The following is a 25,178-nucleotide window of genomic DNA, read 5'->3' as shown; positions in this document are numbered from 1 at the left end:
CTTGCCCACCGTCGCTTTCCGCAAGCGCCGGCTCACCCCTGACAGCGCTAGATTTTCGGCGCCCCGTGAATGACGCTATTCCGGTGAGGAGAGGCGGGGGAAAGGAAGGAGGGCGGTGGCGGCGGCGCTGCTGTTCCCTCTGCTGTGTCAGGGTGGGGAAGGGGAAGGGGGAGGGCGATGGCCAGCGCGGGGAGCAACTACCGGCTCCGCTGCTCCGTGGCGGGGCACGAGCTGGACGTGCGGGGGCTCAGCAGCTGCCTCTTCCCGGAGGGCGCCTTCGTGTCCGCGTCCCGAGACCGGACGGCGCGGCTGTGGGCGCCGGACAGGTCAGTGGCCGCTTCAGAGGGGGAGCCGGGGGACGGGAAGCTGGCTGGCCGGCCGGCTGTTTCGGTCGCTTCTCTAGAGAGCCTTCAAAACTCCTTTCGTGGGTCTTGCAGAGAGTGTGCCAGGCCAGGCGCTTCCGAAGTTGCTCATGTCACCACCAGCGGTTGTTGTTAAACAGGGGTAGTCAAACTGCGGCCCTCCAGATGTCCATGGACTACAGTTCCCATGAGCCCCTGCCAGCGATGCTCGATCCTCACGGGAATTGTAGTCCACGGACATCTGGAGGGCCGCAGTTTGACTACCCCTATTGTTAAATCTAACTAGTCGGCTTGCTTCCCTAAACCTAGCTGTCCTGTTGTAGTGTCAGTGGCCGGAAAGAAACGCGGGTTTTTCCGGATTCTAAAAACTTGCCTGCCTTGCCCGCTGGAGGCATGCTGGTTACAGGCGAGTAGTGTTGACAGACCTGAGCTAAAGCGTGATTTGGGCGAAATCAACTTTGCTCAGGATGTGGGAACATCTCACTGCCTTGTTTCTTTGGTGTAGATTTAATGTAGGTGTAGCAGCGGGATAAGATCTGGGTCACTGTGTCGCACAACCCACTTGGGAGTCTGAATGAGGTAGGAATCAGAACAGGAGAAAATCTCAGGAGGCTTCTGGAGTAAGGTCAGAGGCACAATTCAACACCCAACGTTTTCTTGTTTCTGCTTACTTTAGAAGAAGCTGTTGTAAGCAGTGCTTATGATGTGTAAAAATTGGGATTGCCCTAAAAGGTCCATTCATTTAGCCATTGCTTTTCATTATGATAAACTGTGAAATACCTGTTTCTGGTAAATAGTTCTTGCCCTATTTATTTAGCTATGTGACACCAAGTATCTTTCTGTGATGTGATAGGAGTGTTCTGAGTGTCTTTAGTTGAAGATACATGGTCCCATCTCATGTGTGGATGCTCAAGAAACATCTGTCAAGCGTTTTTCAACTATGGTTGAAATTTGAGTTCTGCTGTTTGAAAAAAGATTGCAGTGCGAGTTACTTGTGTTTTGGTATCATGTAGGTTAGGATACTGTAATATCTGTTTTGTGAGGCTCCCTTTCAAAACTGCTTGGGCACTTGACGGAGTTCAAAATACAACAAAGAAAAAGATAACCAACTTCAATGGTACGTCACATACAAAATACATATATCAGATTGTTTCTTGTATATTCTTATGTCTTGTTTATTATAGTTCATTCAAAAATGGGTCAAGCCAAAAAGGTATCTAGATAATTTATTCCTTTTCAAAAGCTAATCTTTCTCCAGCGGCTTGTCTCTAAACGATAAGTAATAATAAACAATTAGTCATCATTCTAAGTATTATGTATATATATAACATATATATAACTTATAGATATACACAAATATATGGCTTGACTCATGTTTGAATGAACAAATGAACTATAATAAACAGGACAGATGAATATACAAGAAACAATTTGATCTCTCTCTCTCTCTTATCTTTGGCACACTGTTGGAAGTTGGTTATCTTTATCTATGTTGTATCTAGGGACCAACTTGCCTTCCTTACTTAAAATTGTTTCGAAATGCACAATGAGGTTTGGAAGCAGCACTCTACAATGAGCATGTCTCTTCAGTACTGAAGGAACTTTGGTGGCTTCTAGCCTGTCTTTGAGCTCAGTTTAAGGAATTGTTCACCTATGGTGGTCCAGAGTACCTCTAGGAACACCACTTCCTATGTGAATCTTCCTGTCTGCTGAAATAATTGAAGATTGATTGGAAACTGTTCAGGCAGATGATGAGTGACTAACCTGAGCTCCAGTTTTGGAACTTGGGAACACTCTTTTTTCTCTCTGCTTTTTCTTAATTGCCACATGAAGACTGGTGTTTTCTTTAATAATATTTTGTATCTTTTGTTGCTGTTAAGCATTTTTATTATTATAGCTGTAATATTATTAATGGCTTTGCTAATAACTATAATTTACAGACTTACAGACTTTTAAAAATTGTCATAATGAGTTCTATAGTGAGAGATCAGGCCCATCCATTTGGAAAGGGAGAAAAGATCAGTATATGAAGCAGATTCATATTGTAGGAAGAAAGATGTAAAGTTACCCTGTTTTTTCTAGTGCAATAAAATCAGCAGTGATTATTTTGCTAAAATCTCAAAGCTAGGTAAAAGTATTGAAAAAGATTATTATAGTAATGTAAAATCTCTGGATTCTGTTTTGTGTTTAGCTCCAACAGAGGATTTTCTGAAATGCACTGCATGAGTGGTCATTCCAATTTTGTTTCTTGTGTGTGTGTCATCCCTCCAAGTGACAGCTATCCCCGTGGATTAATTGCCACTGGTGGCAATGATAACAACATTTGCATCTTCACTCTGGATAGTACTACACCACTTTATGTCCTGAAGGGTCATAAAGATACAGGTAAGAAAAACTATTTGATGTAGTATGTGTCAGGTGTAGTATGTATCATTTGAGTTGGATATAATGATGGCATGTTCTCTTGCTTCCTCCATTTTACCCACACAACTATCCTGTGAGGAAGATTAGACAGGCAAGAAGATTGCCCTCATGCCACCCAGTGTCTGTTGTGACTGAAGGGATCTTTAACACAAATATCTTCAGTCCCATCACTGTTGCTACTACACTATAACATGTTCTTTATCAGTATTAGCTGTTTTACCAGGAATGTTATATGTTCGGTTATCTTCTTATGGGAGAGAAATTATGGACGGGTGTTTGATGTGTGGAGTTCTTGGCTGTCAGGGGGACCCCTTTCTTGCACAAGGAGAACGATTCAGGTGGGTAGCCTTGTTGGTTTGAAGCAGCAGGACAAAGTGTGCATCCAGTGGCATTTCTAAGACCAACAAAGTTTTATTCAAGGTATAAGCTTTTGTGTGCAAGCACATATTTGAAGCATGCACACAAAGGTTATACTTTGAATAAAACTTTGTTGGTCTTAAAGGCACTACTGGACTGAAACTTGGTTTCATTAGGACAGCCTTTCTAAACCTTTTTTTTCTGGATTTGAGGAACCATAGAAGTGGTGACATGCCCCTTCAGAGAAGTGGGTGTGGAACTAAGATCAGGAGCTAAGATCAGGAGCCAATCAGTCAATTGATCATTTACCATTTCCATTGTGGAAAAAAGATCAGGCTTGCTGAATAACAGGGGAAGTGGGCTCCAGTGACATCTAGTGATGTCAGCAGCCATCTGAACTTCTGAGAAAGGCTGTGTAACCCCAGGGTTCCTTGGAACCCAGGAAGAGAGAATCCATGCATTAGGAGAACAGAGAATGACATATGTGGCAGATATGTTGATCACATGATGATTTGCTTGCAGTGTGCAAGGATTGCAGGGATCATGTGCTGTCTAGATAGGCTCATAGGTAGTATGGGAGAGGAATTAATAGTCTATGATGCATACTGGCATCAATAACATTGGGAGTTGTGTGGTCCAGAAGTATTAATTTAATTACTTAGGGGTAGGCTAAAAGAATCAGTGCAAGATCGGAACACCACTGAATGGTTAACATCATCATCAGGCTAAAGGCCAGGACTTCAAGCTGGCATCTTGGATTTAATCTTGGATTTAAGAGCTTTATACATCTACAGCCTGCCCTCCTTATCTTTAAAACCATTTCACTCATTGTAAGGAAAATATTTCAAAATTTATTTCAGTGTGTGTTAAATGCCATCAAGTTGCTTTTGGCTTACTCCAGCCATATGAATTAATGACACTGAAAAAGTCCTGTCATTAACAGCCTTGCTCAGGTCTTGCAAACTGAGGGCTGTGACTGAGCCAGCTTGGTGTAATGGTTAAAATCAATGGCCTCTAATGTGGAGAACCAGGTTTGATTCCATGTAGCCGGCTGGATGACCTTGGGCCAGTCTTTGAACTTTCTCTCACTTCACCTTCCTCACAGGATGTCTGTTGTGGGAGAAGAAGGGTAGGTGATTGTAGGTTGCTTTAAAACTCTTTCAGGTAGTAAAAAGCAGGATCCAACAAGAATTGTTTTTCTTCTTCCTTTATAGAATCACTTCGTCTCATACTGGGTTTTTCTCTTTTTTGTTGCCTTTGACTTTTCCTACCATTATTGTCTTTTCCATTGAGGTCTTCTCATAATGTGATCAAAGTATGATAGCTTCAGCTAAGTTATTGTAGCTTTTAGGGAGAGCTCAAACTTTCATCTAGAACCTACTTGTTAGTCTTTTTGGCTGTCCACAGTGTCTGTAAAAGTCTCCTCTAACATTACATTTCAAATCAGCTTTCTTCATTGTTCAACTTTCACATCCAAACAAAGGGCTAATATGGTATGAATTAACTTGATTTTGGATACCAGGAAAACATCCCTACACTTAAGAATCTTTTCTAGCTCCTTCATGACTGCCCTTCCTGGTCTCCTTATTCTGTGGTTCTCTTCTATTTCTTTGCACTGGTTATTATAATACTTCTCTTTGCTTCTGTGTGCAAGTTGCTGGAACACTGCATGTAGACGGTTATTCTATTTTTGTCACTTTTCACTTTTGCTTCTTGTCTATCCTTTGCTATTTTAAGAGTGTCATCAGTCATTCATTGAGGTCTTTCTTTTCTCTTGGCTACAGGAATACTTTGCATTCTTCCTTGAAAATATCTCTGGTTATAGCTCATAGTTCTTCTGGCTCACTTTCACTTTCACTTGTACTTAGTAATGGAATTCTGTTCTTTGCATGATCTTTAAACTCTCCAGGGAAGTTTTTAGACTGCATTTTGTCACTGTAAATGTTATGGTTTTTTTTTTCAGTTTTATTTTAATTTTTGATATTAACAATTCATAGTCAGTGCTACAATCAGCTTCTATTCTTGTTTTTTGCCGAGAGGAAAGGTTTATTTTGCTCAAAACTCCCCCCCCCAACTGAAACAGGATCTCAGGGTTTTTTTCCCCTTGACTTTTTCTGATCCCCTTCCCACCAGACCTTGATGTCTCTTCTTCACCCAGTGAAGTTTTTGGAAAATAGATTGAGGACAGACAAAAGGAAATACTTCTTTATTCATTGGTTAAATAAACTATGGAATTCACTGCCTGAGGAGGATGTGATGGCCATGAGCATAGACAGCTCAGAAAGGAAATCAGAAAAGTTCACAGGAAGAGGTTAATCTGTGGCTACTAGCTAGGGTGACTGGAGAGAGTCTTCATCTACAGAGCTAGCAAGCGTCCAAATACCAGAGGTGAGAGGCAGCAGCAGGGGAGGGCTTCAGTTTCTACCCAGTTTGACCTCCTGGGCAGCTGGTTGCCTGCTGTGTGAAACTGGATGCAGAACTAGATAGGCTACTGGTCTGATTCAACAAGTTGTTCTTAAGTCAGGGTATCCTTGATACTGTCCAATTTTAGTACACCCATACTACAGAGCCTCTTGTGGCGCAGAGTGGTAAAGCAGCCAACGTGCTGTCTGAAGCTCTGAATATGAGGCTGGGAGTTCGATCCCAGCAGCCGGCTCAAGGTTGACTCAGCCTTCCATCCTTCTGAGGTCAGTAAAACGAGTACCCAGCTTGCTGGGAGGTAAAACAGTAATGTCTGGGGAAGGGAATGGCAAACTACCCTGTACTGAGTCTGCCAAGAAAACGCTAGAGGACGTCACCCCAAGGGTCAGACATGACTCCGTGCTTGCACAGGGGATACCTTTACCTTTATGAAGGTACTACATTGTCCCACCATTAATCAGGAAGAAAAAGTGTTACATGCCTGAAATGCTAGTACAAGCTTCTTGGTATTGTTTCCCTGGCTGTGCAAATAAACAGGAGTGCACATTCTCCTCAGTAGAACACAGCCTAAGCTAGTCATAAACTCCACTGCTCTTCTCATTGCATACTTGCTTTCCCTATGCTATCTTATTCCTCTTTGCACTTCACAAATCAAACAATCCGGTCAAGCATCCTTAACCATGATATTAAATACACTTGTACTCCTGGTATGGTAGCCCTGGCACCTGCTGTAAGTGCTGAGATTCTTTTTCTGCCTTTTGTATTCAAGTGTGGTGCTTGCTAGAAAGGAAGAAAGCTAATATGGCTGATTGGTTTGTTAATGGTGCATCCTCACTTTATGGCTTTAGCCAGAAATGCATCATTTATAACTTAGTATATAAGATTTTGTGTATTTATGTCAGGTAACATAAAAGTATAGATCGGGGGTTCTCAACCTTCGTAATGCCATGACCCTTTAATACAGTTCCTCATGTTGTGGTGACCCCAACCATAAAATTATGCAAGTGTTCTTTCACAGAATTATACCGAAACTGACAAATGGCGTAAAGATCCATTGTTCATGATTGTATATAAATTGGCAGGTGCCTTCAGGAGGAGCGTCAACAGTGGCAGCCCCCGCCCTGGCCATTCGACCCCCAAAGGGGTCCTGACCCCCCAGGTTGAGAACCACTGGTATGGATGCTTGAGTTTTCAGCCTGCAAAACTATAACTATACCCAGTGTTGGAGGAACAGATAAGCAGCACGGTGTGGTGGCTAGAGTATTAATCTAAGATCAGAGAGACCTAGGTTTGAATGCTGCTGTGTTCAACAGCTAGTTCTCTCTGAGCCTTACCTACCTCACAGGGTGAGGGTGAAATGGAGGAGGGGAGTTTGTTTTATAAGCTGCTTTGGGTTCCTAGATGGGAGAAAGTGGGATGTACTAAACAGATGTACTAAACAAATGGGAGGAAGTGTGGCTTTGAACAGAACATATATATTTTCAAAACGTTGCTGTAAATATGGATATCAGATTAAACTTACTAACATTGAAACACTGAGCTTTTCAGTATTGTGCTGTTAATTATGGACAGAAATCTGAACAATAAAAAATCACATCTGAACAATAAAAAATTGAAAACATGTATGCCTACCCAGGAAGTATTGTTCTTTAATTTTAAATATTTTAAATACAAAGCTTCATGCTTTTCATTTTAAATGAGTAAAACATTGCTTTAAAAACCATCTCACGCATTCCCAAAGAGAAAATATTTAATTGCAGTTTTTCCCCCAGAGATCCTTAAAATATTAAGTTTTTTTCTTTGAAAAAATGTGAAGGGTGGGCAGGAGAAAAATTACCCCTCAGTTCCCCCCCCCCCCAGGCACTTGCTTCTGTACTGATGAAATATAGAAATCCCAAAACCCTTGAGAATGCCTCAGATTTTCTTTTTCTTTCTTCCCCTTCATTAAAAAAAAATTGTCTCAAGCATAGCAGCATGCTGTTGCAGTGGCTACTTGGAAGTTTATTCTGCCCCCATGTGTTTCTCTATAATGCAAGGCAATAAACATCCTGCAGGTAGCAGAATCCTTCTTGCTTGTTAATTTTTACTTTCCATTTCTATGTGTGCTTATTGAAATATTTTCTAACCAACTTGTGAGGAATGTTTAGTACTGTTCTGTTAGAAGAATATGCATTACTGTGTTACCATCAGTAGGTACAGCATATAGTATTATAATGGAAGTTAGGGTTGCTAAGTGCTGTTTTGCTGTCTGTAAGGGGGGGCACTCCCTGGGAGCTCTCCCCTGCACTTACCCAAACCAACAAGAACATCCAGAATGTTGACGTCACTCAGGAGTGACATTGGCACCTCGGAGACACGGGGGGGGGGGGCACTCTGGCTTTTGGGTAAACTTTATGGTAAAAAATCAGCTTCAAAGCATAGATTTTTGGCCCAAACCCAGAGCATTGCACCCCCCAACAACCCCAGTGTGCCGATGTCACTTTTAGGTGATATCAGCATGTTGGGATGTTCTTCTTGGAGGAGACATCTGGGTGGGTGAGGACTATCATAAAGGTAGCTGTTTCCCCTGCTTTCTAAAATCCCCAAAGCGGGGGAAGGGGGAGTAATGCCAAAGTGGGAGTTCCTCTGCCTGAGGGCAGCATCCCTAATTGCAGTTCTTGTACCTGGAGTTATAAGAATGTTATTTATGCCATGTGAATTCTCATATTGTATGACACTGTGCTGGAGATGTAAAGTTTGGGAAAGAAGAAACCATAAGACAGTTTTGTTGGGGGGAAATGTGTGTTCTCTGTTCCTTCCTTTTCCCCAAGAGAAACTCTGGAAGAAAAGAAAGAGAGAGTAGAGAGAACATATTTGTTTAGTCCCCCTGGCCACCAAATACCTGGTGATTTGGCAGTGGGGATTGGGGTTGGCAGGAACCTTACTGGCCATGATGATTTATCATTAGTAGTACATATGAACAGAGGGGAAGGGAAAGAGTGTTGTGGGGGGCTTTTGGATAGTGTGGCAGGAGACACACGGCAACAGATCAGCATGGTGTGTAGATGTAACTCCACAAAACCATTGTTCTAAGGTCTTCTATGGACTCTGTCTGCAGTCAAACATTCTTGCCTCTTACTGTCTCTTGTACTTAACAGGGAAACATGCCATGTGACAGGATGTTATAATGCTAGGTGTGTTCATTTGGAAATATATCAAAACTGGGCTGACCGCAGTTTCTTTGTTTGATATGTCAGAACATCTTTTCTGATTTGGCAGGATTAAAAGTGAAATGTGACTGTGCTGATTTAATCCTCTGTTCTAGTTTGTAGCCTCTCATCTGGGAAATTTGGCACCCTACTTAGTGGCTCATGGGATGCGACAGCCAAAGTCTGGTTGAATGACAAATGTATGATGACACTGCAGGTATGGTAGCCCTCCCTTTGACAACAGATAACTATCAAGAGCTAATTCATTGTGCTTCAGAAACAAAGCCAGACAAACAAACAAAACCCCAGGCGGTCTCCTGGCTGCCTTAATACTATTTATCTTTACAGGGCCACACCGCAGCAGTTTGGGCTGTGAAGATATTACCTGAGCAAGGATTAATGTTGACTGGTTCGGCAGATAAAACCATTAAACTCTGGAAGGCAGGTAGATGTGAGAGAACATTTACTGGTAGGTACTTAACTGAACTAGGTTTTGACAGCTGCTTATCTATATATGGCCATTCGGTGAACTTCTGAGAACATAGGGCTCAGTTTTATTTGAGTGTTTTCAAAATGAGGTTGTGAGGGCTTTTTAACCTCTCCTTGTGTTGAGTTTTATATCCTGCACTTTCCTAAGGGCTTGGAGAGAAAAGGACTTTAAAAAAAAGCTTACATTCTAAAATGCAGGCATATTCTTGAAGATTATGAGAAGTCTCACTTCAGGGGGGAGAATTTTGGCCATTAGGTATACAAATATCTTGTCTCAGAATCTTCTAGTAATCAAGTGCCTTGGGCTGCTCATGTATTGAATTTCAGTTTCTCTCTAGAATGGATATCCTTTAGCTATTTTGGAGTACTCTTTCTTGTCCTGTTTTCAGCATCACCATCCTCTTTAATATGTAGGTGGGTAGCCGTGTTGGTCTGAATTAAGCTGTGAGTCAGGATCATATTTGAGGGTGTTTTCACTGCACATATATAAAAGGTATTCCTTCAGCAAAAAATGGCTTTTGTCTGTTTGGTTCTACTCTTCTTGCAGTAGCTTAGAAATATCAATATGGAGGTATGGTGATATCCAAACCTTAGTGTAAGAAGCAGATTATGAGCTAAAAGTTCTTGAGTCGGCCTAATAATACAGCTTTTTGGTGGAAATGTAGTCCATTAAAATGCCATAGATGACTAGAGTAGGATATTATAGAGGCAACTGCTGAGAATATCTTTCTATCTCATGTTAGAGGAAGGCAGATACAGTACATGGTTGGTTTCCAGTATGTCTTAATGCTCACACTGAAACATCAGCATCACATGTACCCTGGGGATTACAGAGAAAGGGAGAAGCCACTGTATGGAGTGCCAGCCGAAGCTTTGAATCTTCATTCAGCATCCTTATGATGTACAGTGGTTTGAAGTTACAAACTTTTGAATAATTATCACGTCTGTATAGACAAGAGGTAGCTGGCTTCTCACATGGGCAACAGTAGTTTCAGGGCTGCCTATTTCACTGGTCATATTGATAACAGGTGCTGTTCTTGCTATATCAGTATCTGAAGTGACCATAGAGAGTAAAAGAATATTGTATTTAGCGATTCATGCCTGGTGATTATCATCTTCTGAAAAGATAGCAGCTAACAGTCAGGCTGTTATTTTACCTGTGGAATTTTCATTTAATAAAGGACATGAAGATTGCGTCAGAGGCTTGGCTATTTTAAGTGAGACGGAGTTTCTTTCTTGTGCAAATGATGCTAGTGTTCGAAGGTGGCAAATATCTGGCGAGTGTCTTGAAGTTTATTATGGGCACACAAATTATATTTACTGCATATCTGTCTTCCCAAACAGTAAAGGTAAGGTTGTGGTTTTCAGATATTTAAAAAAAAACCCAACCCCCCCCTCCCCTGGATTTTATATTGAAAGTTTTTTTTCCCTGTTTTAGAATTTGTTACGACTGGTGAAGATCGATCTGTCAGAATCTGGCGACATGGAGAATGCATACAGACAATCAGACTTCCAGCCCAGTCTATTTGGTGCTGCTGTGTGTTAGAAAACGGAGACATTGTTGTTGGAGCCAGGTATCCGAAGCTCAGTCCAATATTGCAGAATGCAAAGCATCAAGGCAGGCTAAATAGAGGCGCCAGTTGTATTTTGTCAAGATAGGCATTGTGTAAATAATTTCATTTCAGTGGTTAGCAGAAGGTAGGATGTAAATAATTGGTCAAAATCTGATGGGTTTCTTGCTAAGCTTATAGCTTCCATGAGCTTTAGTGGGCAACCAACATGTGTTTCCATCCTAACTTCCCTTTTAGAACCAGGGGGTCCCTTCTCCCAATAGAACAGAATTTTGGGCCATGCTGGCAAGGCAGCATATTTGCAATGCATTGGTGGAAATGCTTGTGCTCATGGAAACACCTAGTCTGGATCTAAGCCATGAAGTGAAGAGCCTTAGGGAAATTTATTTAAGTTAGTTTTACATTTATACCCCATCTTTCCCTAGAGGCTCATAGCAAGACTGTGAGGAGAGGGGTGTGGCCTATAAATCGAAATATAAATAAATACAAAAATTAGAAATATACAACAATTATTAATAGGTTTTAAAACTCTAAAATTTATAATTAAAACCAGGCCCATTTATTCAACCTTCAGACCGCCTCCTCTTTGAGGAAAGGAACACAAGAAGAACAAGTTTATCTATATTGGTTGGCTGTATAAGAGTTTGAGATGAAATGTCAGTGTTCATAGTAGTATATTGCACATTACAGGGAGCTGGAGATCAACCACAGAAGGTCATTCTGACCAATGCGGGTGAGAGAATGAGGGCCTTGCTGTGGTCCAGGAAAGCCATTTTTTTGTGTTGTGCAAACTTACATAGTTTTAAACAAAATAACAATGTGCCTATGGAGCAATTTATTATACAACTGCTGCTTCACATGACTTTCTTGTGTTATTTCTGGTGCATGCAGAACCAGTTAGTAAGGATACAGTTCCTTTGGAACAAGCAGATAGGACTAATTTTAGTGTTTCAACTTGCTCAAAGACTTTCACACTCTGAAATCCACCAGGGGAGTCAACCACATCATCCTTGCTTTGTAAATTCGAACATATTCTAGTGTTAAAAAGGGAAAGTGCACTGAAGTTCACCTACAGCTGCTACATGTTGCTCATTCTGAAATCAGATCTATCTTCTGTTATATTTGCCCTGCCATCTCTTGGTGGTAGTGGAAGGTGACAAGTAGTTGCTGACAATGTCGCAACTCTTAGGGACTTCAAGGAAAGAGACTATCAGGTGGTTTGTCATTGCCTGCTTCTCCGTAGTTACCTTGGACTTTGTTGATGGTTTCCCATCCAAGTACAAACCAGGGCCCAACTCTATTTAGTTTCCAAGATCTGATGAGTTCAGGCTAGCCTGGGCTTCCAAGTCAGGGCTTGCTATCTCTCATGTAGGATAAATGCCAGTGCTAAAAATGGAAAGTATGCTATAGCTCTATTTGAAGATTCAGTATCTCGGTATCTCGGACAGGACTATTTCCTGAGGTAACACATATTTTTGTCTCCCTTCAGTGATGGCATTATCAGAGTATTTACAGAATCTTTGGAGCGCACAGCAAGTCTGGAAGAGATTCAGGCTTTTGAAAAAGAGCTTTCTCAATCAACAGTTGAATCTAAAACTGGTGATCTAGGGGACATTAATGCCGATGATCTTCCTGGTATTGAGCATTTGAATGAACAAGGTATAATTCTCAGTTTCTGTGATACTTTTAGATTTCAGGGACATGATTAAACACAAAAACAGAAGCTGTTGAATATGAATGCTCAAACATTTATTTGATAAATTACCTGTTTCTGTCTTATAGATAGCTTTGCAGTCTTTTGACTTTAGGTTACACAAAAAAGAAAAAAAAGAAAAGGGAAATTTTAAATTTTAAACTAAGAAAAGGAGGGAGAAAAGACAATAGTAGGAACAGACATATAAAAATCATGTTAAATACAAATAACCAGTCTCTTATTTTTATACTTAATAACAAGATACTTTAAGATACCTTATTGTAGCTTTAAAAAATCTAACAATATTCAACATTTCTATGTAAACTGAGTTATACGATGTTCAATATCACCTCATTTAATCGGTAAACCCTTCAGTTAGCAAATCATTTTTGTAATGATGCCACAAGAAGCCTATAAAAAGCCTATTTCAAAATAAGTCATTGACTTTTCTCTAATCAGTGCTGTGCATTTTGGCCATTTCAGCAAGTTAATGTTAATATCCAGTCTTCAATTTTGGGTATCTTCACATTTTTCCAGTTCTGCACCCATAATATTCTTGTAGCTGTTATCACATCACATATAGGAATAATGTCGCTAATTTTTTCTAAATTTCTGTCAAGCAAAAATATCTCCACCTTCGTATGAATGTTAATTTTCAAGATCTTTCATACATACATATAAATCTGAGACCAAATTTTCTTACAAGTCCACCACTTCCAACACTTATTTGACATATTTTTTACATATTTTACTCAAACTTATTTGGCATCAATTACCACCTGTACATCTGTTTATAAGTTTGGCATATTCTTGAATGAGCCTATCCTAATGAACCCTCAGTGATCCTTCCTGACCAATGTTTTACTTGCTGTTTATGTTGTGTACCTTTTAAAACTGTTTTAAATTGTTTTAATGAAAAATTGGGGGGCATGATTTTTAATGGTTTAAAATGTAGTTTTATTGTGTATATATTTTGAATTGTTTGTTGTCTTGGTGGCCCTCATGATGGCAGAAAGGCAGGGTGTAAGTTTTATATATAAAGGCAGTTAAACTTCCTTCGTGCGTGTTTAGGTCTACAGTTTATTTTTTCCTTGTGTTCGTACTTCAAGGTACAAGGGATGGACAGACAAGGCTTATTAAAATTGGTGGGAATGTTGAAGCTTATCAGTGGAGCGTAAATGAAGATAGATGGATGAAAATAGGAGATGTCGTTGGCTCTTCTGGAGGCACGCAGCGAACATCTGGGAAAACTTTGTTTGAAGGCAAGGTATGTTCTCTCACTCCTAGTTTCTTAAAAAAAAAACTAGCTTCCCATCTGTGGTCAAATGCAGAAAGTAGTTATTTAAGCTTCTGATCTGTGTGTATAGACAGGGTGATATAATTGATGCTTTTGATGAAAGCTTCTGACAAATTATCTGGATTGTAGCCCTGAGCCTCTGGGGAGGGCAGTATAGAAATATAATAAATAGATAGATAGATAGATAGATAGATAGATAGATAGATAGATAGATAGATAGATAGATAGATAGATAGATAGATAGATAGATAGATAGATAGATAGATAGATAGATAGATAGATAGATAGATAGATAGATAGATAGATAGATAGATAGATAGATAGATAGATAGATAGATAGATAGATAGATAGATAGATATAGATAGTCCTGTTTCGAATTGAAACATTCTTTTTCAGATTCCAAAGGTAATATTGAAATACATAACAACTGAGTTTCCTAAAGAATTTATAACCGCTGGCTTTAAGAGCCTCAAATTTTTCTAAATAGTGCTCCTAAAGCCTTTAAACTTGTAAACCGCCCTGAGCCGCAAGGGAGGGCAGTATAAAAACGAAACAAACAAACAAATTATAAGTTATGGGGAAACCCATCTTATCTAATCTCTGTGCCATTTTGTCAACAATGTAGAAGACTTGGACAGCTTTGTCTGGTTACTATGCTGTTTGTTTGCATTGTGTTAGCTTGCTGGCTATTTTGCCACTTGTTAGCTGTGCATAAGACTTGAATATGTATGGTTCTCTGTTATAATGTAAACCGCCCTGAGCCTCCGGGGAGGGCGGTATAGAAGTATGATAAATAAATAAATAAATAAATAAATAAATAAATAAATACATACATACATACATACATACATACATACATACATACATACATACATACATACATACATACATACATACATACATACATACATACATACATACATACATACATACATACATACATACATACATACATACATACATACATACATACATACGTTTGTAGCAGTCAGAACATTAGACATTTTGGAAGAATTTCAGTGTTTCATTAAAATAATGTTCTTTTCCTATATTTGATGGTTTTGTATTTAATATTGTAAACTATATTGATATTTAAAAACCTTAGGTTAAAAACCATTGGATTACTATATTTCTCACAGGGTTTTCTTCTTGTTTGTGTGTGAAGTACGACGCACAAGATTCCAGCTTCTGATACTGGTATTTCAGCAGCACAAGCTGGTGGATAGATTCAGACATTAATATACTGTTGACCATCTAAATTAACTATATCATATCTCCGTATCTTGAATTGTTTTAACACTAAAAATCTTTGTCTAATCCCCCAGACTTCAGAATACAGCTTTAGCCTAAAGAACAGCTTTAGTCAAGATATATATACTTTTGCATACAAACACACTTCTTTGGATATATATTGCACATGAATAGTAATACATCTTGAATAAAACTTTGTTCTTAAAGGTGCTACAGAACTCACTTTGTTTTACTGCTTCAGACTAACTCAGCTACGCACCTAAATGTATCTCTAGACTACATAATCCTTCAATTTTACCTAGTAAGACACACAGGAGGAAGTATGTGTCATTACTTCACCTCATTTCATTATGTAACTGACTCCTCCCACTTTTCTTTCAAGATTCTAAAAATGATTTCCCAGTTTGACTGCAGGGCAGTCTTATTCTTGTTCTTCAGTAAACAAGACACATTCAGGTATGTTGCCCGGTTGGTCTGAAGCAGCAGAACAAAGTCTGAGTCCAGTAAGATCTTTTGTGTCTTACCGGACTCAGCTTTTGTGTGTGTGTACACTTCTTCAGATACTGCTGTCAGGTGTCTGACAAAGCGTGCATGTACCCAAAAGCTTATACCTTGAATAAAACTTTGTTGGTTTTAAAGCTGCCCCTGGACTCCAACTTTAATAAAGAGAATCTTATTTTACAATTTCAAGTGGCAGGTCTCTGTTTCCTAAAAGTGAACACACATACTTAAACCATATATGAAATTGTAACTAATTTTATTGCCCCCTCTCATTTTTGATGTATGCTTTGCAACTGTCAGATTTTGTTTGTTTTCTTTATCTTTCCATATAAAGGAATATGATTTTGTTTTCACGATTGATGTGAATGAAAGTGGGCCTTCCTTCAAGTTGCCGTACAACACCAGTGAAGATCCATGGCTAACTGCATACAATTTCCTGCAGAAGAATGATCTAAATCCCATGTTCCTCGATCAGGTGGCCAAATTCATAATTGACAACACCAAAGGGAATACACCGGGGAATATAAACGCTGAATTTTCAGATCCTTTCACAGGTAAAGCCCCAAACTGTTATTAATAGTACTAAACTGCTATTAATTTGCCTCCTTGCGTCTGACAGTGGCCGATAAGGCAATTATTCTATTTCAAAGTTAAAAATGTATGATGATTAATGCTCCCAGTATGGATTTGCTTTTTTGTTTTGTAACGAACTAAGCTTGTAGGTATTTTTATTAATTATCGGATGGGATTTCTATTCTGTCCTGTCTTCAGAAACTCGGATCTCTCTTGACGACTTAATTCAATGTGATGGGATAGATTCTGTGTTTTAATAGAATATACCAGATAACAAGCATGTTTTGTTATTGGGTGTGCTAGGTGGTGGCCGCTATGTTCCAGGTACATCTTCAGAACCTAATGCAGGACCTGCAGCAGATCCATTTACAGGTATTAACTTACTTGCATACTAATAAAAGGTGCATATGTGTGTACGTTTTTATTTTTGAAATTTCTGCCTCATATCACACAAATATTGTTAACTATCCTTCTTGAATTCTGGGAGATCAATTGTAACCCACCCCCCTACCCCAATTTCCAAACCTCACAGATCTGTTTAGTATCAGATAATTGTGTCACGGAGCAGTTGAACAGCAGTGGCTTAATATAGATATTGCATTAACTGCTTTCATATTTTAAACAATATATTGAAGCGTTCCCTGTGTACCAGTTTATATTATGCCTAGTTGTGGTTGCAGGGACAAGTAATTGCATTATGTTGCCAGGTATATCTTTGCCTGGTTTTTCCATGTCTCTTAGTTATATCAGACAGTTGTCTTCTGTCATTTGTGGAGCAGCATTTTTCCAGCTCACTGAGGAGAGGCTTCAGGAGAAGAATCTGCCTCTGGCCACATTCCTTCCCTCTTTGGTTGCTAGAGTTACGGTTTATATGTAATGACTTTTTAGTCAGTAACTATAGTGAGGGGAGGGACTTGCCTCCTGGATATATTTCCCTATCAGTAGGTGTTAAAAAGGATTTATTCTGTAAAAAATCTACAGAAGCCTTGTGATCAGGATATCGTTTCTGTAGAAAATGCTCAAATTCAGTACTGATTGTTAATGTCTGTGTGTAGGTACTGGTCGCTATGTCCCAGGTTCAGCATCTGATACTGCAACTACTTTAAGCGGACCTGATCCATTTATAGGTCAGTAAACAACTTTGTGAGGCAAACTGTGTCAAAGTTCTGTGTTTCAGCCATGTGCTTGACCCACTCACATACTTGTCTGGAACAAATATCTACAGGTGGCAACAGCTGCTTTAGCAGGGCCCTGCCTTCCAAAAAGTGGAGAAGCTGGATAAATTCAGCTTGTACAAAACCTCTCTTTCGATCTTGTATGAACTGTTTCTTTTAAAGTCTTAGCAGGTGAGCCTTCCGATAGCACAATCTGGGATGGGGATGCTTCCTCAGGTTCTGTAACACAAACCGTTTGTGTGAAAAAAAATTATTGGTGGAAGGCATCTTCATTTTTAAAGAGTGGTTAGCCCTTTTAATTTGGGTTTTCTTGTTATTGTCTCCTTTACCATAGGTGTCCTTTTGTCAAAGAGAGACCACTTTTGATAGTTTTTGCTTATTTACCGATTTTTATAGTGTGTCCCAGTCACCTGCAAAATCAGGCTTTTATCTTTTGTAGAGCATGATGAAATTTATCATTTGAGCTTAGTAAGGAAAAGAGGCATAGGACAAGCTTGGAGGGGTGGGATGGTGTAAACCAGTGGTCCCCAACCTTTTTATCACTGGGGATGGTCAACGCTTGACAATTTTACTGAGGCCCGGGGGGGGGGTAGTCTTTTGCCGAGGGAGGCCGCCGCCTGAACCCCTGCTCCACTTGCTTTCCCGCTGCCGCCCCTGACTTCCCGCTGCCTGCCAGACAGCACTGCTAGCAGCAGCTGCACAGTGCTACGCCGAGGGGGAGCCCCAGCCATGGCAGCCACCGGAGAGCACCAAAGGTGAGCCGGTGGCAGAGCAGCCCCTGAGAGCAGCTGGGGAGGAGGACGAGGAGGAGCCGCAGACCGGTACTGACTGATCCACGGACCAGTACCGGTCCCCAGACCGGGGGTTGGGGACCACTGGTGTAAACAACCTTGAACCTTTGAAACAGGACAGGGTGAAATAAAATGTGTGTGTGTGTGTGGGGGGGAGAATCAATGGTAGTAAAAAAGTCAACATTGGAATAGGCTTGGTTCAACCAGAATTTCAAACCATGCTTGCATATGAATTGTGTTTTCTAGCTAAACATGGATTTTATTAAGTACTATTTATATTTATATAATTCTTTCACCATAGTAGTCTTACTTGGTAGTACATATTCTTATCCTGCTCTCCCTCTTAGAGTGTAGAGTAGTGTATGAGCATCATAGCAGTCTTCTAAAGCAGGTTATACTGAATTAGTTGATCCAGGCTAGCCAGTGAGCTTAACTGCAGACTAATTTTTTAAAAGCTGGACAGAGTTTTAATTTAAAATGGAGATTTTTAATCCCATTGTGACATTTTATGTGACAATCTTTCCATTAAGGGATACAAAACTGGTTCAGTGGTAAGTAACTAAATACTGCCTCTCCCTCTCTCTCTCTCTTATTCACCTTTTAGGGACTAGTGTCTACAAATCAGCTAAAGCTGAAAATATATATTTTCCAAAGAAAGAAGCTGTGACTTTTGATCAGGCCAACCCAACACAAATACTAGGTGAGTACTGGATTTATGGAAATACACTTTAAATAAGCAAATATCTGTTGAATGTGTTTGTCCTATAAGACAGTGGTCCCCAACCTTTTTATCACCGGGGACCAGTCAACGCTTGACAATTTTACTGAGGCCCGGGGGGGGGGGTAGTCTTTTGCCGAGGGACATCACGGCCCCCGCCTGAGCCCCTGCTCCACTTGCTTTCCCACCGGCACCCCTGACTTCCTGCCGCCTGCTGGGGGGCGCTGTCAGCAGCAGCTGCGCAGTGCCAAGCCGAAGGGGAGAGCACCATGGCGGCCGCTGGAGAGCACCAAAGGTGAGTCAGCGGCAGAGTGGCAGGGCAGCTGGGGAGGAGGAGCTGCGGCCCGGTACTGACTGATCCATGGAACACTACCGGTCCCTGGACCGGGGGTTGGGGACCTCTGCTATAAGACATACACTTTAATCCCCAGTCACTTTGAAAATTCTCTCAGCCTGGTTATATATATGAATATCCAGGATATAATAAAGCAATCACTTCATGTAGTGTCTAAATACTGCAGGCCAGGTCCCCTGCCCAGATCTCTTGGTTATCTAGCAGAGGTTTCCCCAACAGAAGAAATCAAGTGAATGTTTTAGTACTCCACTAGGTCTTGAAAAATGGTGAGCTTTCAACCACAGTCCTCCCCAGCTAGCAGTTTTATTGTAGCTCTATTCATGTTATTGTATGTGTATCCATCTACCTATATGTGTTCATTTATTTGCAAGGAGCCGACATAGAATCATTTTACAAATACAATCAGAAACTGTACATGAATGTAACATGAAAATTATTTATTTATTAATTATATCTATATACCGCCCTTCCTGGAGGCTCAGCACTGTGTACACTATGCACAGGCTGTTCATACATTCCCTGTACCTTGTGAGCAGGGCTTAAGGGGAGGAGCGCTAAAAGTACTGCTTGCTTTTTCCTTTCTGTGCAGTTGTTGTAACATGGCTCAGTATAGAGGGTGCAAACAGCGAGCGACAATCTCATAATGGACCTGCCTTGTGGCAAGTGGAGTTTTGTGTACAAGTACAATACAATCCTTTTCTGCTTTTAAGGCATTAAAGTAAGATTAGTTTCTAGGTTGTTTATTTGTGTTACCAGATCAATGCTCTTTGCTCAGAGAGAGGTTATCAGATCATACTTAAATAAGCTGAGGTGGCATTGAAACCTATTCAGACATTTAACTTGGTCAGTAGTCTGACAGGTATTATGGAACACCTTTTCTCTCCAGTATGTATCTAAAGTAATGTGATGCCGGGGTTCTCTATGGGTGGCCTACACATGCTGTGGTTCAGTTTTATTCAGTCTTTCTTTCTCATCATATATAAGTAGAAAGGATGGATGTCCACCTGTTCCTCTTATCACATAAATCTCTGAACTAATTCAGATTTTACATAGGACTACATATGGAATATGAATTTGGAAATAAAGCTTTTAAAAATAATTAAACAAATCTTTTATTTATATACTGCCCTATCCTAGTTGACTCAAGGCGGTTAACAGATTTTTAAAAAATTAACAGTAGTATAAAAACTGCCTCCTCATTATTTAGCCTTTTGAGGGTTGAATGGCTTTTGGAGGGGTTTTCTGTCTGGATGGATTCCAAGGTGTCATTTCCTGGCCTCAGCCATAGACCTGGTAAAACAGCTGTTTTACAGGCCCTCAGGAATTGTTTAAGATCCTGGGGGGGGGCAGATCTCTTCAGGCAGAATATGCCAACAGGCTAGAGCCAGGGGCAAAAAAGCCCTCGACCTGGTTAAAGCCACTTTATCACTTTTGGGCTGGGGATCCTAATCAAATGTTGACTGTCCAAACTTAATATTCTTTGGGGATTATAGGCAAAAAGGCTGTCCCAAAGATACAGGGGTCCTAGACTGTTTAGGGCTTTGAATGTGAGAGTTGAAACCTTGAATCTGATTCATTCTTCAATCTCGAACCAATGCAGCTGGGAGAACAAAGGTGTGTGATATGTGCTCTTCATAGGGTTTGCATAAGGACCCAAGCTGCTGAATTCTGGACCAGTTGCAGTTTCTTGAGCAGCTTCAAGGGCAGCCCTACATAAGAAATTACAGAAGTCTAGAGGTGACAGTTGCATGGATCGCAGTTTTATATGTGTACAGGTGTTGATGAATGGCTGTCCATCAACAAATAGCCGATGGGAAACCAGCCAGAAACCCTGGACCAACTGTGTGAGGGGGCACAGGTAGATATTAAAAATCACTGGGGAGAGAAGGGGTCTCTGCAGAAACAAGTATATCAGATGTAGTTCCAAAGGTATTGCATTCCTTTACAGTGGTTGGAGTTTGTAAAAATAGCCAATGAAAAATCTTATTTATTTATTTATAATTGGATTTATATACTGACGTTCGCCAAAAGGTCTCATGGCGGTTCACAATAAAATGTGAAAATATCCAGTGAAAAGCCTTGTGAAAACTCTTGACTAAAGGTTATGAAGCAATACAGTTTAAAGAACTTGCATTCAAATGCTGCATAACTTGATCTGAAATTGTGTGTGTAGATAGGGGCCACTAGAGTTTCAGAGACTCAACAGTAAGCAGACAATATTTTCATAATGCTGTATTTTCATAAAATAAGCTTATGGACTGAAAGGCTTAAAATGTAAAGCAGTAACAACTTGTGTTTGTAATTATGCAGGTAAATTAAAAGAACTTAATGGAAATGTCCCTGAACAGCAACAGTTAACTGAAGATGATTTAGATCACCTAGAGAAGATACTGTCTATAGCATGCAATACGTCCACAGAAGCACCATCACCACAGCAACTTCAATCTTTGTTGAAAGCAATTAGGTGGCCAACAGGTATCAACTAATTGTTGTGGCCAGAAGGCTGATTTGGAGGGCCAATTACATGAAAAACTTTGCTTTTGTTCATTCTGTTTTAAAGGGGTTTTTTTTAACCTGCATGTTTTCCCATGGTCTTCACTAAGTGTTTATTTCATACCATTTAAACTGGTCACATCCAAAATAGGTCTGTTGTCATGGGGCCCATGCTTATGAGATTACTGATGAGCGCACTTAAATTTCCCCATGAGATTATGAAAGGCAAGAATTCACAATATGGGAAGGACAGATAAAGACATAGGTGGATTGAAGTAGGAAACTTATGATGCTCTGATGACTCCAGGATTTTTTTTTTGGGGGGGGGGATATTTTTCCACAGTTGACTGCAGGCTCTTCACATTTACACAACAACTGATGTGTTATAGCAGTTACAAGTGCAAGCTGGGAAATTGATGAATAAGGCTCACTTCTGCCTTTGGGAAATCATGGTCTGAATGAAAGAAATAAGGGGCCAATTTTAGAGTTGCACACTAGAATTGAGGAGAGCTGTGCTAAAATCCCCAGTCAGCTCCAAAAGCTCACTGGATGACTTTTAGTCAGCAACTCTTGGACAACCTAATCTACTTCACAGGGTTGTTAGGAGGCTTATGAGATATACAAGTACAGTGCGAGTGGGGGAAAAAAGAGGGCGAATGACTAATATGTTGGACAAAAAAAGAGAAACAATTACTGAGATGATGGATCAGTGATGCTTAGAGTGTTCAAAAGCTGTCAAATAGGATGCTTTTTGCCCCACAGCTGCAGGGACCTTTAGCATAACAGTTGCAAATAGACTTGAAACAGTCAAAGAATTTCAGACAGTAATTAACCGGTTACATTTCTATTTTTAGACATTGTCTTTCCAGCACTAGACATTCTTCGTTTAGCAATCAGGAATTCCAGTGTGAGTGAAAGCTTCTGCGGCGAAAAGGACGGCATTCAGTTCAGCAGCCACCTCATGAAGTTTCTGAACCCTGGAGGAAAGCAAGCTAACCAGATGCTGGCGCTTAGAACTCTCTGCAATTGTTTTGTCCACCCAGTTGGCCAAAACCTCATGATGTCGCAGGGGGGGTTGATTATGTCGCAAGCAATAGAACTGAAACTGAGCAGCAATAAGAACGTTCACATTGCACTGGCCACCTTGGCTCTGAACTATGCTGTTTGTTTACATAAAATTAATAACATTGAGGGTAAAGCTCAGTGCTTGTCAGTAATCAGCACAGTCATGGAAGTTGTACAAGACTTTGAAGCTATTTTTAGACTGCTTGTGGCTCTTGGGACACTAATCAGTGGTGATTTAAACGCTGTACAGTTAGCAAAGTCTCTAGGGGTTGATTCTCAAATAAAAAAATATTCCTCTGTATCAGAACCAGCTAAAGTAAATGAATGTTGTAGGCTTGTCCTTAATTTGCTCTAACTCTTTTTTAAGCACTTGGGAGCCTAGGACTGTGCGGAAGAAGATTTTACAAGAATTGATAAAATACTATCGGTTAATTATCTGATTGTTAACTTAAAAAATCCGTAAATAAAACATTTTTGCACTGATCTTTAAATGGTTATCTTTTAATGCTGCAATGTAAGAGAATATACTATGTACTTTTTCCTGCTACTAATTAGAGTTTAATATCAAAGCAGAAATTCATGGTAATCTTGATTCAATAAGGTTCAGTTTAAAATTCAGCCATTCCAGGGTTATTATTTTAACTTTACAAGTAGATGTATTGTAGTTTTTATTTTAAACATAAGATACTTAGATTCCCCTTTTTATATGGTAAGCCATCATGCCTAAGGTAATCCTGGTTTTTCATGAACCTGTGCAAACTGCTATAGCAGGTTTTTCTAGTTCCTTAGGAATTCAGCACTGTGTATTCAGTTCCTTGATGTGATGAGATTATGGAAAAAAATAGGATAACATCAAGCATGCCCCCAAAAGTGTGGGCTGAATTTTCATATGAGCTGTGGGCTTTCCCTTTTTAAAGATTCTATTTCTGTAAAATGTTCCTTCAGAATGCCTATCTTTCAGGATTAAATGATAACCTTCCCACTGTGAAACCTCGGAATGTTATCTGCAGCCAGCCAGACTGGAGTAATAACACTGCAAAGTGTGAGCTCCCTCATTCATATTGATGAGATGTTCATTCTAAAGTCTAATCGGTTCTACCAAAATGTCAGCGTTATTCTTAGTTCCTTATCAGAATCATGCAGTTCATGTGCTTATCCTTTGTTCTTGTCCATTTAGAAATATACAAAATACATGAATAATATATTCAGTTTCAAAATACCTAATTTATTTTGTTTTGGGGGAAATCTACCTTCATCTGGATATGCTGAACCAAATTCCAGTGTGCTAGTCTAAGGTCTATCTGAAATACCCTTTTATATACTCCAGCATCTATTCTCAGTATGGCAATGGTGGAAAGCACTGTCAAGCCACAGGCAACTTATAATGAACCCATTGGGTTTTCAAAACAAGAAATGTTCAGAGGTGTTTTTTCTTTGCTTTCTTGGCATAGTGGCCCTGGATTTCTTTGGTGGTCTCCCATCCAAATACTAACCAGGGTTGACCCTGTTTAGCATAATCTGATGGAATTGGGCTAGCATGGGCCATCCAAGTTAGGGCCAGAGGGAATGTATATACTTCCTTTGAAAAAAGTGTGTAAGGGTAGTAAGTATAAATATTTTCAAATAGCTGTCTGTTCTACTATTATGCATAGTACTGACCTGAACTGTCAAGTGTTAACGTATATTCATGCTTGGTTCAAGAGAGATGACTGCTAATGTGGGAGCCAGTATAAAAAAAAATTAAAAGTAAGCATGTCAAATGATAATTCTGGATGGGTGAGTGCATAGCTACAGAAGTTTACAACAATCTATTCCAACACTTTATTTCATCTCCCCCTGCCATCTTTCGGGGTAACTGTATTTGCCTAATGGATGTATACTTCACACATCTCATGAAATAATCTCTGATTTACATAAACCTATACTGGAATAATTCTTTAAAATGTAGTGCTGGGCTCTTTTATTTCTGAAGATATCTCTGTAAAATACATTATTACTTAAGGAAGAGCTATTGAAAGTTGAGAGAGGACTGGGAGATCACATTTTATACTTTATTCCTTTCTCAGGGTGGTGAAATTAAGAAAAGCCCAAACCCTGAAGATATAACTGGAGAAAAAATCCATCTGTCAAGTTACCTGGATGAGGCTGCCTTCCTACCTAAGATACCTGTTACCTCTTTGTAGTGTAAATGTGCTAAGGAACTCTAGCCTCCTCTATAATCTTATAGGAAACACATGGCAAGCCTTGCATGCTATCCAGGCTAATACCTGTCATTTTCTGTTACTGTCAAATCACAGCTGCCTGTGACCCTCCACCTGGGATTTGAGGCAAGAGCCATTCAGAGATGGTTTGCCATAGCCTGCCTCTGCATAGCAACTTGATGGGCTCCTATTCAAAGACTAACCAGCAACTTGAGTACTTGCAGTTTGGCCCCTAAGATGTGGCCTTTTATG

General features: G+C 40.0%; 1 protein-coding gene across 2 annotated transcripts; it reads left to right on the top strand.

Annotated features, from left to right (window-relative positions):
- The first annotated feature begins 54 nt into the window (after window positions 1-54).
- Window positions 55-23,209, top strand: PLAA (phospholipase A2 activating protein). Of its 2 annotated transcripts, none has more exons than XM_077345232.1 (14): window positions 55-83; window positions 2,554-2,747; window positions 8,869-8,969; window positions 9,101-9,221; window positions 10,423-10,590; window positions 10,680-10,815; window positions 12,302-12,471; window positions 13,615-13,772; window positions 15,890-16,109; window positions 16,432-16,500; window positions 17,184-17,255; window positions 18,699-18,794; window positions 21,478-21,642; window positions 22,515-23,209. In XM_077345232.1, the coding sequence occupies exons 1-14, from the start codon at window positions 70-72 to the stop codon at window positions 23,078-23,080; spliced, it is 2,250 nt and encodes a 749-aa protein (XP_077201347.1). In that variant the 5' UTR covers window positions 55-69; the 3' UTR covers window positions 23,081-23,209. The 2 variants fall into 2 exon arrangements, with proteins under 2 accessions (XP_077201347.1, XP_077201346.1); XM_077345231.1 differs by lacking the exon at window positions 55-83 and adding an exon at window positions 110-326.
- Window positions 23,210-25,178: the final 1,969 nt, after the last annotated feature.

Source organism: Paroedura picta, chromosome 7, assembly GCF_049243985.1.
Source record: "Paroedura picta isolate Pp20150507F chromosome 7, Ppicta_v3.0, whole genome shotgun sequence".
NCBI classification, from domain to species: Eukaryota; Metazoa; Chordata; class Lepidosauria; order Squamata; family Gekkonidae; genus Paroedura; species Paroedura picta.
The sequence above is the reverse complement of the archived record's forward strand: the minus strand, read 5'-3'. Positions and strand labels throughout refer to the sequence as shown.

Excerpts from the sequence above, each read along its gene's own strand:
- PLAA (XM_077345231.1), top strand. The coding sequence starts at position 178 with ATGGCCAGCGCGGGGAGCAACTACCGGCTCCGCTGCTCCGTGGCGGGG. Across the intron at positions 327-2,553 it reads CGGCTGTGGGCGCCGGACAG|CTCCAACAGAGGATTTTCTG; the intron begins GTCAGTGGCCGC and ends TTTTGTGTTTAG. Across the intron at positions 18,795-21,477 it reads CAACCCAACACAAATACTAG|GTAAATTAAAAGAACTTAAT; the intron begins GTGAGTACTGGA and ends GTAATTATGCAG.